Source organism: Tursiops truncatus, unplaced genomic scaffold, assembly GCF_011762595.2.
Source record: "Tursiops truncatus isolate mTurTru1 unplaced genomic scaffold, mTurTru1.mat.Y mat_scaffold_733_arrow_ctg1, whole genome shotgun sequence".
In the NCBI taxonomy this organism is placed as follows: domain Eukaryota; kingdom Metazoa; phylum Chordata; class Mammalia; order Artiodactyla; family Delphinidae; genus Tursiops; species Tursiops truncatus.
Genome location: NW_022983390.1, coordinates 21,980 through 35,316, shown reverse-complemented (window position 1 = coordinate 35,316; position 13,337 = coordinate 21,980). Strand labels below are relative to the sequence as shown.

The window sequence follows — 13,337 nt, the reverse complement described above, 5'->3', positions numbered from 1 at the left end:
CGTTCGGTCCTCAGGACCTCTTCTTCTGGAAGACATAGGAGAGTGCATTTTCCTGTGTCCTTCCAGAGAACTGAATCAGGGATGGCTCTGAGGCTGGTGAATGGAGGGGTAACAGGTGTGAGGGCCGGGTCGAGGTCCTGTAGCGAGGCTCCTGGGGCACCGTGTGTTGATGACAGCTGGGACACCAACGACGCCAAAACGTGGTCTGCAGGCACAGCTGGGCTGTGGCTGGGCCACGTCGGCCCCTGAAGTGCCCGGTACGGTCAGGGCTCAGGCCGATCGTCCTAGACGACGTGTGCGCTGCATGGGGCACGAGAGCTACCTGTGGGAGCCTGCCCTCACAATGGCTGGAAACACACAAAACTGTTGGACACAGACGAGGACGCTGGTGTCGTCTGCTCAGGTTGTTCACATAAGCTGGGTGTCCCTCTCTGGGGGTGTGGTTTACTCTTCACTCTGATCCCTCTCAAAGCATTTCTAACACTTCTTGCTTCCTTACATCCCCGTCTCTCTGCTAAGAATAGTATGAGCTCTTTGACAAGATGCCAGGCATGTAGCTGGTGAATTGGAAAAAAGAACCAACTGAAAAGTGATTGAAGCCCTTTTTTCTCAGCCACAGTGCAAGGCAGAGGCAAGAGAGGGTAGTTCTGTCACGAGGTCTATGAATGGAGGTCATGGCCTAGAATGCAGGTGCCCAGGGATTATTGGTTCCTGAGTCCTGCACGGTAGCCCCTGCAGGGAACTGAGGATGCACTGTCTGGGCAGCAGGTCTGCCGTGAAAGGGCAGTGGCCCCTGTGTGGCCTGCCGGGCACAGCCTTGTCACCACCTACAGACAAGCCTGACAGATCTCACACGGGTTTTGGACTTTGAACTAGACACCTCAGTGTTGCTGCCTCAGTGGGCCCATAAATGCTGTGTGGCTGATGACTGGTTTGGGTCCACTCGGTCATCTAGACACAGAGCTAATCAGTCACCTTGACATTGGAAATAAGGGATGCTGGGCTGCCTGGACCTCTCAGGAGGAGCCTCTTTGGGGGGTTGAGGATGGCAGAGGTCCCACCCCGCGTGGCAGGGCTCAGGCATGGACTGAGCGTGTCACCTGCTCAGCGCCGTCCCCCTTTGCCCCTGTGGTGCCCCTTCTGTGCAAGGTGTCTGATCTGACTTCTCTCTCTCCCAGATGCCAGGCCCAGTCCACGTCCTGCCAGGTGAGTCCTTTGCCTCTTGACTCTGGGCTGTCCCCTCCGTCCCCACCACCTCCACAGACTCCAGCCAGGAGCCCCAGGCGGGGCAAGTGGACGTTTGCCCCCTCTCAGTACCTGCCCTGGTCACTCTAGAGCGAGCAGACGCTTCCAGAGGAGCCATAGCACAAGGGTCCTCGGTCTGACTCAGCGATTTAAGGACATTGTGGCTACACAGTGTCTCCCAGAGCTTTGGGTGACAGGGAGGCCTGTCCTGGGCTCATTCTGCCTGAAAGCATTGTCTAGACAGAGGGTTATGTGGTGGTGAGAACTGGGCTGTTTCGGGTCCCACCCCACCGCGGAGTCCAAAAGGGATACTTCCCCCGAGAGCACTCAGTCAGGAGAGCGTGCTAATTGCTCCTGTGGAGCGGGGCGCCTCATCGCCATGCCTTGGACATTGGAGGGCATGGTCCGGCTCACGGCCGGCTCTCAGAAAAAACCTATTCCTCCCCCAGGCAGTGGAGAGTCTCAGACCCCACATTCCCTGATGTGAGTGACAGGTCACTAGAGCAACCCTGACTGTAGACACCTTCTCTCTAATCCTGCTGTGCTTTCCCTTCAGGCTGGTGGACGCCCACAGCTCCTCCCGATGGTAAGCATCACTTGGATCCTGCAAAACACTCCACTCATCAGGCCTGGGTGCAATTCCTGACTCTTGGTTTGAGCCTTGAGCTCAGCACCTCATCTAATGTGGAGGGTTCCTTTCGCGTGCCAGAGTTGTGGAGACCCTTCACCTCCCAGTTGTGGCATACATTACTCAGAATGCTTTGGTTGCCAAGTGGCAGGATCCCAGCTCACACTGCCTTGAGTTGGGGGTGGGACTGGGGGCCGCAATGGCTTCCATAGGTCAGTGGTAGGACGGTCTTCAGGTAGAGCTGGATCCAGAAGTTCCAGTACAGCTTTTCCCTGCACTTTTCTTACCCCTATTGTCTCATGTTTACGGACTTCACTGTCAGCTTTCTTCCTGCCAAGGGACAGTTGTCAGCCTCAGGTGTACATCCCAGGAGGGGAGATAGTCTTTTTTTCTAGCTCTTCAGCTGACAAGCCCTGGAAAGACTCTGAACAGCCTGCTACAATAGATGCCTTCTTCGTAATGAAGTCCATGGGCTCTGATGATTTTCAGTGGGTGCACGGCTTGGTCAAGAGTCAGCACAATTTTGGGGTTAAAAAATGACATGAGTGAGTGCTCAGCAGAAAAGTAGTCTTCAGAATAACCTTGGGCCTGATGGAGTGGGTTCCCATGTGGGAGTGAACATCTGAAGGTGGCTCCTTGGCGGGGTCTGGGAAGCTGTCTCTGCTGGGCTCCTGCTACAGGGCTCAAGTTCATCCCAGTGGTCCCTGGGATTCAGGCTGTGGGCTTCCCCTCTTCCCACCTCCTTCCCAAGGCTGGGATCAGCCACTGAAATGCTGGACCTTGTGGGGAACCCATCAGAAAATGTGCGTTCCTCTGTCCACAGCCAAGGGTTCTATCAAACAGCCCCGTGGGGATAAATGATGATGACCGGGCTCAGTCAGGTCCTCCGGAAGGAAAACATTACCTTGAACTCAGAAGTCTTTCCCTGGAAGGATTCTGAATCGCGTTCGGTCCTCAGGACCTCTTCTTCCTGGAAGACACAGGAGAGTGCATTTTTCCCGTGTCCTTCCAGAACTGAATCAGGATTGGCCTCTGAGGCTGGTGAATGGAGGTAACAGGTGTGAGGGCCGGGTCGAGGTCCTGTACGAGGCTCCTGGGGCACCGTGTGTGATGACATGCTGGGACACCAACGACGCCAACGTGGTCTGCAGGAGCTGGGCTGTGGCTGGGCAACGTCGGCCCCTGGAAGTGCCCGGTACGGTCAGGCTCAGGGCGATCGTCCTAGACGACGTGCGCTGCATGGGGCACGAGAGCTACCTGTGGAGCTGCCCTCACAATGGCTGGAACACAAACAACTGTGGGACAACAGCGAGGACGCCGGTGGCGTCTGCTCAGGTTTGTCTCACAATAAGCTGGGTGTCCCTCTCTGGGGGTGTGGTTTCCTTCTTTCACTCTGATCCCCTCTCAAAGCATTTTCTACACCTCTTGCTTCCTTACATCACCTTGTCTCTCTGCTAAGAATTAGTATGAGCTCTTTGACAAGCTGTCAGGCATGTAGCTGGTGAATTGGAGCAAAGAACCAACTGAAAGTGACTTGAAGCCCTTTTTCTCCATATGCCACAGTGCAAGCAGAGGCAAGAGAGGCTAGTTCTGTCACGAGGTCTCTGAATGAGGTCATGGCCTAGGACTGCAGGTGGCCCAGGGTTGCGTTCCTGAGTCCGGGCACGTAGCCCCTGCAGGGAACTGGGATGCACTGTCTGTGCAGCAGGTCTGCCGTGCGCAGGGCAGTGGCCCCTGTGTGGCCTGCCAGCCACAGCCTTGTCACCACCTACAGACAAGCCTGACAGATCTCACACTGGGTTTTGGACTTTGAACTTGACAGCCTCAGTGTTGCTGCCTCAGTGGGCCCATAAATGCTGTGAGGCTGATGACTGGTTTGGGTCCACTCGGTCCATCTAGACACAGAGCTAATCACCTTGACATTGGAAATAAGGGATGCTGGGCTGCCTGGACCTCTCAGGAGGAGCCTCTTTGGGGGGTGAGGATGGCAGAGGTCCCACCCCTGCGTGGCAGGGCTCAAGCATGGACTGAGCATGTCACCGGCTCAAGCGCCGTCCCCCTTTGCCCCTGTGGTGCCCCTTCTGTGCAAGGGTGTCTGATCTGCCTTCTCTCTCTCCCAGATGCCAGGCCCCAGTCCACGCTCCTGCCAGGTGAGTCCCGTTGCCTCTTGACTCCGGGCTGTCCCCTCCGTCCCCACCCACCTCCACAGACTCCAGCCAGGAGCCCCAGGCGGGGCGAGTGGACGTTTGCCCCCTCTCAGTACCTGCCCTGGTCACTCTAGAGCGAGCAGACGCTTCCAGAGGAGCCATAGCAGCAAGGGTCCTCGGGTCTGACTCAGCGATTTAAGGACATTGTGGCTACACAGTGCCTCCCCAGAGCTTTGGGTGACAGGGAGGCCTGTTCTGGGCTCATTTCTGCCTGAAAGCATTGTCTAGACAGAGAGTTGTGTGTGCAGGGAGAACTGGGCTGTTTCAGGTCCCACCCCCCCCGCAGAGTCCAAAAGGGATACTTTCCCCCGAGAGCACTCAGGCAGGAGAGCGTGCTAATTGCTCCTGTGGAGCGGGGCGCCTCATCGCCATGTCTTGGACATTGGAGGGCATGGTCCGGCTCACGGCCGGCTCTCAGAAAAGACCTATTCCTCCCCCAGGCAGTGGAGAGTCTCAGACCCCACATTCCCTGATGTGAGTGACAGGTCACTAGAGCAACCCTGACTGTAGACACCTCTCTAATCCTGCTGTGCTTTCCCTTCAGGCTGGTGGACGTCCCACAACTCCTGCCGTTGGTAAGCATCACTAGGATCCTGCAGACACTCCACTCATCAGGCCTGGGTGCAATTCCTGAGTCTTGGTTTGAACCTCTGAGCTCACCGCCTCATCTAATGTGGGGGGTTCCTTTCGTGTGCCCGAGTTGTGGAGAACCTTCACCTCCCAGTTGTGGCATACATTACTCAGAATGCTTTGGTTGCCAAGTGACCGGATCCCAGCTCACACTCTCTTTTAGTTGGTGGTGGGACTGGGGGCCGCAATGGCTTCCATAGATCAGTGGTAGGATGGTCTTCAGGTAGAGCTGGATCCAGAAGTTCCAGTACAGGTTTTCCCCTGCACTTTCTTACCCCTATTTTCTCATGTTTATGGACTTCACTGTCGGCTTGCTTCCTGCAGGTACAGGTGATAGCCACAGGTCTACAGCCCAGGAGGGGAGAGAGTCCGTGTTTTTCTAGCTCTTGCGCTCACAAGCCCTGGAAGGACTCTGAACAGCCTGCTACCAATAGATTCCTTGTCCGTAGTGATGTGCATGTGCTTTGATGATTTTCAGCGGGTGCACGGCTTGTTCAAGAGGTCAACATAAGTTTGGGGTTTAAAAATGGGATGAGTGGGCTTCCCTGGTGGCGCAGTGGTTGAGAGTCCGCCCCCCGATACAAGGGACGCGGGTTCGTGCCCCGGTCACGGAAGATCCCACATGCTGTGAAGCGGCTAGGGACCGTGAGCCATGGCCGCTGAGCCTGCGTGTCCGGAGCCTGTGCTCCGCAATGGGAGAGGCCACAACAGTGAGAGGCCCGCATAACGCAATAAAAAAAAAAATGACATGAGTGAGTGCTCAGCAGAAAAATAGTGTTTAGAATAACCTTGGGCCTGATGGAGTGGGTTCCCATGTGGGAGTGAACATCTGAAGGTGGCTCCTTGGCGGGGTCTGGAAGCTGTCTCTGCTGGGCTCCTGCTACAGGGGCTCAAGTTCATCCCAGTGGTCCCTGGGGATTCAGGCTGTGGGCTTCCCCTCTTCCCACCTCCTTCCCAAGCCTGGGATCAGCCACTGAATTGCTGGGCCTTGTGGGGAACCCATCAGAGAACATGCGTTCCTCTGTCCACTGCCAAGGGTTCTATCAAACAGCCCAGTGGGGATAAATGATGATGACCGGGCTCAGTCAGGTCCTCCGGAAGGAAAACATTACCTTGAACTCAGAAGTCTTTCCCTGGAAGGATTCTGAATCGCGTTCGGTCCTCAGGACCTCTTCTTCCAGAAGACATAGGAGAGTGCATTTTCCCGTCTCCTTCCAGGAACTGATTCAGGATTGGCCCTGAGGCTGGTGAATGGAGGTGACAGGTGTGAGGGCCGGGTGGAGGTCCTGTACCGAGGCTCCTGGGGCACCGTGTGTGATGACAGCTGGGACACCAACGACGCCAACGTGGTCTGCAGGCAGCTGGGCTGTGGCTGGGCCACGTCGGCCCCTGGAAGTGCCCGGTACGGTCAGGGCTCAGGGCCCATCGTCCTGGACGACGTGGGCTGCTCAGGGCATGAGAGCTACCTGTGGAGCTGCCCTCACAATGGCTGGAACACACACAACTGTGGACACAGCGAGGACGCTGGTGTCGTCTGCTCAGGTTGGTCTCACATAATCTGGGTGTCCCTCTCTGGGGGTGTGGTTTCCTTCTTTCACTCTGATCCCCTCTCAAAGCATTTTCTACACTTCTCGCTTCCTTACATCACCTTGTCTCTCTGCTAAGAATTAGTATGAGCTCTTTGACAAGATGCCAGGCATGTAGCTGGTGAATTGGAACAAAGAACCAACTGAAAGTGACTTGAAGCCCTTTTTCTCCAGCCACAGTGCAAGGCAGAGGCAAGAGAGGCTAGTTCTGTCACGAGGTCTCTGAATGGAGGTCATGGCCTAGGAATGCAGGTGGCCCAGGGATTGGTTCCTGAGTCCTGCACGGTAGCCCCTGCAGGGAACTGGGATGCACTGTCTGGGCAGCAGGTCTGCCGTGCACAGGGCAGTGGCCCCTGTGTGGCCTGCCGGGCACAGCCTTGTCACCACCTACAGACAAGCCTGACAGATCACACACGGGTTTTGGACTTTGAACTAGACTCCTCAGTGTTGCTGCCTCAGTGGGCCCATAAATGCTGTGTGGCTGATGACTGGTTTGGGTCCACTCGGTCATCTAGACACAGAGCTAATCAGTCACCTTGACATTGGAAATAAGGGATGCTGGGCTGCCTGGACCTCTCAGGAGGAGCCTCTTTGGGGGGTGAGGATGGCAGAGGTCCCACCCCGCGTGGCAGGGCTCAGGCATGGACTGAGCGTGTCACCTGCTCAGCGCCGTCCCCCTTTGCCCCTGTGGTGCCCCTTCTGTGCAAGGTGTCTGATCTGCCTTCTCTCTCTCCCAGATGCCAGGCCCCAGTCCACGCTCCTGCCAGGTGAGTCCTTTGCCTCTTGACTCTGGGCTGTCCCCTCCGTCCCCACCCACCTTCCACAGACTCCAGCCAGGAGCCCCAGGCGGGGCAAGTGGACGTTTGCCCCCTCTCAGTACCTGCCCTGGTCACTCTAGACCGAGCAGACGCTTCCGGAGGAGCCATAGCACAAGGGTCCTCGGGTCTGACTCAGCGATTTAAGGACATTGTGGCTACACAGTGTCTCCCCAGAGCTTTGGGTGACAGGGAGGCCTGTCCTGGGCTCATTTCTGCCTGAAAGCATTGTCTAGACAGAGGGTTATGTGTGTGGTGAGAACTGGCCTGTTTCGGGTCCCACCCCACCGCGGAGTCCAAAAGGGATACTTTCCCCGAGAGCACTCAGGCAGGAGAGCGTGCTAATTGCTCCTGTGGAGCGGGGCGCCTCGTCTCCATGCCTTGGACATTGGAGGGCATGGTCCGGCTCACGGCCGGCTCTCAGAAAAGACCTATTCCTCCCCCAGGCAGTGGAGAGTCTCAGACCCCACATTCCCTGATGTGAGTGACAGGTCACTAGAGCAACCCTGACTGTAGACTACCTTCTCTCTAATCCTGCTGTGCTTTCCCTTCAGGCTGGTGGACGCCCACAGCTCCTGCCGATGGTAAGCCTCACTTGGATCCTGCAAAACACTCCACTCATCAGGCCTGGGTGCAATTCCTGACTCTTGGTTTGAGCCTCTGAGCTCAGCACCTCATCTAATGTGGAGGGTTCCTTTCGCGTGCCAGAGTTGTGGAGACCCTTCACCTCCCAGTTGTGGCATACATTACTCAGAATGCTTTGGTTTGCCAAGTGGCAGGATCCCAGCTCACACTGCCTTGAGTTGGGGGTGGGACTGGGGGCCGCAATGGCTTCCATAGGTCAGTGGTAGGACGGTCTTCAGGTAGAGCTGGATCCAGAAGTTCCAGTACAGCTTTTCCCCTGCACTTTTCTTACCCCTATTGTCTCATGTTTACGGACTTCACTGTCAGCTTTCTTCCTGCCAAGGGACAGTTGTCAGCCGCAGGTGTACATCCCAGGAGGGGAGATAGTCTTTTCTTTCTAGCTCTTCAGCTGACAAGCCCTGGAAAGACTCTGAACAGCCTGCTACCAATAGATGCCTTCTTCGTAATGAAGTCCATGGGCTCTGATGATTTTCAGTGGGTGCACGGCTTGGTCAAGAGTCAGCATAAGTTTGGGGTTAAAAAATGACATGAGTGAGTGCTCAGCAGAAAAGTAGTCTTCAGAATAACCTTGGGCCTGATGGAGCGGTTCCCATGTGGGAGTGAACATCTTAAGGTGGCTCCTTGAAGGGGTCTGGGAAGCTGTCTCTGCTGGGCTCCTGCTGCAGGGGCTCAAGTTCATCCCAGTGGTCCCTGAAATTCAGGCTGTGGGCTTCCCCTCTTCCCACCTCGTTCCCAAGGCTGGGATCAGCCACTGAAATGCTGGGCCTTGTGGGGAACCTATCATAAAATGTGCGATCCTCTGTCCACAGCCAAGGGTTCTATCAGACAGCCCCGTGGGGATAAATGATGATGACCGGGCTCAGTCAGGTCCTCCGGAAGGAAAACATTACCTTGAACTCAGAAGTCTTTCCCTGGAAGGATTCTGAATCGCGTTCGGTCCTCAGGACCTGTTCGTCCGGAAGACACAGGAGAGTGCATTTTCCTGTCTCCTTCCAGGAACTGAATCAGGATTAGGCCCTGAGGCTAGTGAATGGAAGCGACAGGTGTGAGGGCCGGGTGGAGATCCTGTACCAAGGCTCCTGGGGCACCGTGTGTGACTGACAGCTGGGACACCAACGACGCCAACGTGGTCTGCAGGCAGCTGGGCTGTGGCTGGGCCATGTCGGCCCCAGGAAATGCCCAGTATGGTCAGGGCTCAGGGCCGATCGTCCTGGATGACGTGGGCTGCTCGGGGCACTGAGAACTACCTGTGGAGCTGCCCTCACAACCCCTGGAACACACACAACTGTAGACACAGTGAGGATCGCCAGTGTCGTCTGCGCAGGTTGGTCTCAAATAACCTAGGTGTCCCTCTCTGGCGGGAGTCGTTTCCTTCTGACATTCTGAATCCCTTTTACAGCATTTTTACATTTCTTGCTTCCTTACATCACCTTGTCTCTCTGCTAAGAATTAGTATGAGCTCTTTGACAAGATGCAGGCATTGTAGCTGGTGATTTGGAAGCAAAGAACCAAACTGAAAGTGACTTGAAGCCCTTTTTCTCCATAGCCACAGTGCAAGCCAGAGGCAAAGAGATCTAGTTCTGTCACGAGGTCTCTGAATGGAGGTCATGGCCTAGGAATGCAGGTGGCCCAGGGTTTGCTTCCTGAGTCCGGGACAGTAGCCCCTGCAGGGAACCTGGCATGCACTGTCTGGGCAGCAGGATCTCTTGTGCGCAGGGCAGTGGCCCCTGTGTGGCCTGCCAGCCACAGCCTTGTCACCACCTACAGACAAGCCTGACAGATCTCACACGGGTTTTTGGACTTTGAACTTGACGCCTCAGTGTTGCTGCCTCAGCTGGGCCCATAAATGCTGTGTGGCTGATGACTGGTTTGAGTCCACTCGGTCATCTAGACACAGAGCTAATCAGCTTAACACAGAAAATAAGGGATGCTGGGCTGCCTGGACCTCTCAGGAGGAGCCTCTTTGGGGGGTGAGGATGGCAGAGGTCCCACCCCGCGTGGCAGGGCTCAAGGCATGGACTGAGCATGTCACCCGGTCAACGCCGTCCCCCTTTGCCCCTGTGGTGCCCCTTCTGTGCAAGGTGTCTGATCTGCCTTCTCTCTCTCCCAGATGCCAGGCCCCAGTCCACGCTCCTGCCAGGTGAGTCCCGTTGCCTCTTGACTCCGGGCTGTCCCCTCCGTCCCCACCCACCTCCACAGACTCCAGCCAGGAGCCCCAGGCGGGGCGAGTGGACGTTTGCCCCCTCTCAGTACCTGCCCTGGTCACTCTAGAGCGAGCAGACGCTTCCAGAGGAGCCATAGCAGTAGGGTCCTCGGGTCTGACTCAGCGATTTAAGGACATTGTGGCTACACAGTGTCTCCCCGGAGCTTTGGGTGACAGGGAGGCCTGTTCTGGGCTCATTTCTGCCTGAAAGCATTGTCTAGACCGAGAGTTATGTGTGCAGGGAGAACTGGGGCTGTTTCAGGGTCCCACCCCCCCCCGCAGGAGTCCAAAAGGGATACTTATCCCCAGAGAGCACTCAGTCAGGAGAGCGTGCTAATTGCTCCTGTGGAGCGGGGCGCCTCATCGCCATGCTTGGACATTGGAGGGCATGGTCCGGCTCACGGCCGGCTCTCAGAAAAGACCTATTCCTCCCCCAGGCAGTGGAGAGTCTCAGACCCCACATTCCCTGATGTGAGTGACAGGTCACTAGAGCACCCTGACTGTAGACACCTTCTCTCTAATCCTGCTGTGCTTTCCCTTCAGGCTGGTGGACGTCCCACAACTCCTGCCGTATGGTAAGCATCACTAGGATCCTGCAGACACTCCACTCATCAGGCCTGGGTGCAATTCCTGAGCTCTTGGTTTGAACCTCTGAGCTCACGCCCTCATCTAATGTGGGGGGTTCCTTTCGTGTGCCCGAGTTGTGGAGAACCTTCACCTCCCAGTTGTGGCATACATTACTCAGAATGCTTTGGTTGCCAAGTGACAGGATCCCAGCTCACACTCTCTTAGTTGGTGGTGGGACTGGGGGCCGCAATGGCTTCCATAGGATCAGTGGTAGGATGGTCTTCAGGTAGAGCTGGATCCAGAAGTTCCAGTACAGCTTTTCCCCTGCACTTTTCTACCACCCTATTTTCTCATGTTTATGACTTCACTGTCGGCTTTCTTTCCTGCCAAGGGACAGTTGTCAGCCTCAGGTGTACATCCCAGGAGGGGAGATAGTCTTTGTTGTTTTCTACCTCTTCAGCTGACAAAGCCCTGGAAGACTCTGAACAGCCTGCTACCTATAGATGCCTTCTTCGTAATGAAGTCCATGGGCTCTGATGATTTTCAGTGGGTGCACGGCTTGGTCAAGAGTCAGCACAATTTTGGGTTAAAAAATGACATGAGTGAGTGCTCAGCAGAAAAGTAGTGTCTAGAATAACCTTGGGCCTGATGGAGTGGGTTCCCATGTGGGATGTGAACATCTGAAGGTGGCTCCTTGGCGGGGTCTGGGAAGCTGTCTCTGCTGGGCTCCTGCTACAGGGGCTCAAGTTCATCCAGTAGTCCCTGGGGATTCAAGGCTGTGGCTTCCCCTCATCCCACCTCCTTCCCAAGCCTGGGATCAGCCACTGAATTGCTGGGCCTTGTGGGGAACCCATCAGAGAACATGCGTTCCTCTGTCCACTGCCAAGGGTTCTATCAAACAGCCCAGTGGGGATAAATGATGATGACCGGGCTCAGTCAGGTCCTCCGGAAGGAAAACATTACCTTGAACTCAGAAGTCTTTCCCTGGAAGGATTCTGAATCGCGTTCGGTCCTCAGGACCTCGTTCTTCCGAAGACACTAGGAGAGTGCATTTTCCCGTGCTCCTTCCAGGAACTGAATTCAGGATTGGCCCTGAGGCTGGTGAATGGAGGTGACAGGTGTGAAGGGCCGGGTCGAGGTCCTGTACGAGGCTCCTGGGGCACCGTGTGTGATGACAGCTGGGACACCAACGACGCAACGTGGTCTGCAGGCAGCTGGGCTGTGGCTGGGCCACGTCGGCCCCTGGAAGTGCCCGGTACGGTCAGGGCTCAGGGCCGATCGTCCTGGACGACGTGGGCTGCTCAGGGCATGAGAGCTACCTGTGGAGCTGCCCTCACAATGGCTGGAACACACACAACTGTGGACACAGCGAGGACGCTGGTGTCGTCTGCTCAGGTTGGTCTCACATAATCTGGGTGTCCCTCTCTGGGGGTGTGGTTTCCTTCTTTCACTCTGATCCCCTCTCAAAGCATTTTCTACACTTCTCGCTTCCTTACATCACCTTGTCTCTCTGCTAAGAATTAGTATGAGCTCTTTGACAAGATGCCAGGCATGTAGCTGGTGAATTGGAACAAAGAACCAAACTGAAAGTGACTTGAAGCCCTTTTTCTCCAGCCACAGTGCAAGGCAGAGGCAAGAGAGGCTAGTTCTGTCACGAGGTCTCTGAATGGAGGTCATGGCCTAGGAATGCAGGTGGCCCAGGGATTGGTTCCTGAGTCCTGCACGGTAGCCCCTGCAGGGAACTGGGATGCACTGTCTGGGCAGCAGGTCTGCCGTGCCAGGGCAGTGGCCCCTGTGTGGCCTGCCGGGCACAGCCTTGTCACCACCTACAGACAAGCCTGACAGATCACACACGGGTTTTGGACTTTGAACTAGACACCTCAGTGTTGCTGCCTCAGTGGGCCCATAAATGCTGTGTGGCTGATGACTGGTTTGGGTCCACTCGGTCATCTAGACACAGAGCTAATCAGTCACCTTGACATTGGAAATAAGGGATGCTGGGCTGCCTGGACCTCTCAGGAGGAGCCTCTTTGGGGGGTGAGGATGGCAGAGGTCCCACCCCGCGTGGCAGGGCTCAGGCATGGACTGAGCGTGTCACCTGCTCAGCGCCGTCCCCCTTTGCCCCTGTGGTGCCCCTTCTGTGCAAGGTGTCTGATCTGCCTTCTCTCTCTCCCAGATGCCAGGCCCCAGTCCACGCTCCTGCCAGGTGAGTCCTTTGCCTCTTGACTCTGGGCTGTCCCCTCCGTCCCCACCCACCTCCACAGACTCCAGCCAGGAGCCCCAGGCGGGGCAAGTGGACGTTTGCCCCCTCTCAGTACCTGCCCTGGTCACTCTAGAGCGAGCAGACGCTTCCGGAGGAGCCATAGCACAAGGGTCCTCGGGTCTGACTCAGCGATTTAAGGACATTGTGGCTACACAGTGTCTCCCCAGAGCTTTGGGTGACAGGGAGGCCTGTCCTGGGCTCATTTCTGCCTGAAAGCATTGTCTAGACAGAGGGTTATGTGTGCTGGTGAGAACTGGGCCTGTTTCGGGTCCCCACCCCCACCGCGGAGTCCAAAAGGGATACTTTCCCCCGAGAGCACTCAGGCAGGAGAGCGTGCTAATTGCTCCTGTGGAGCGGGGCGCCTCGTCTCCATGCCTTGGACATTGGAGGGCATGGTCCGGCTCACGGCCGGCTCTCAGAAAAGACCTATTCCTCCCCCAGGCAGTGGAGAGTCTCAGACCCCACATTCCCTGATGTGAGTGACAGGTCACTAGAGCAACCCTGACTGTAGACTCCTTCTCTCTAATCCTGCTGTGCTTTCCCTTCAG

The 13,337-nt window shown here is 56.2% G+C and overlaps 1 protein-coding gene across 1 annotated transcript in view; it reads left to right on the top strand.

Annotated features, from left to right (window-relative positions):
- Nucleotides 1–1,178: 1,178 nt before the first annotated feature.
- Nucleotides 1,179–13,337, top strand: part of LOC117310962 (scavenger receptor cysteine-rich domain-containing protein DMBT1-like) — a gene marked incomplete at both ends in the record, with an annotated part of 33,602 nt that continues 21,443 nt past the window's right edge. The window contains 15 exon segments of the mRNA XM_073799844.1: nucleotides 1,179–1,206; nucleotides 3,994–4,023; nucleotides 4,625–4,655; nucleotides 5,929–6,252; nucleotides 7,034–7,063; nucleotides 7,666–7,761; nucleotides 8,188–8,246; nucleotides 8,771–8,854; nucleotides 8,856–8,993; nucleotides 8,995–9,060; nucleotides 9,062–9,080; nucleotides 9,867–9,896; nucleotides 11,572–11,718; nucleotides 11,721–11,921; nucleotides 12,703–12,732. Coding sequence (XP_073655945.1) covers nucleotides 1,179–1,206; nucleotides 3,994–4,023; nucleotides 4,625–4,655; nucleotides 5,929–6,252; nucleotides 7,034–7,063; nucleotides 7,666–7,761; nucleotides 8,188–8,246; nucleotides 8,771–8,854; nucleotides 8,856–8,993; nucleotides 8,995–9,060; nucleotides 9,062–9,080; nucleotides 9,867–9,896; nucleotides 11,572–11,718; nucleotides 11,721–11,921; nucleotides 12,703–12,732 — 1,313 coding nt within the window.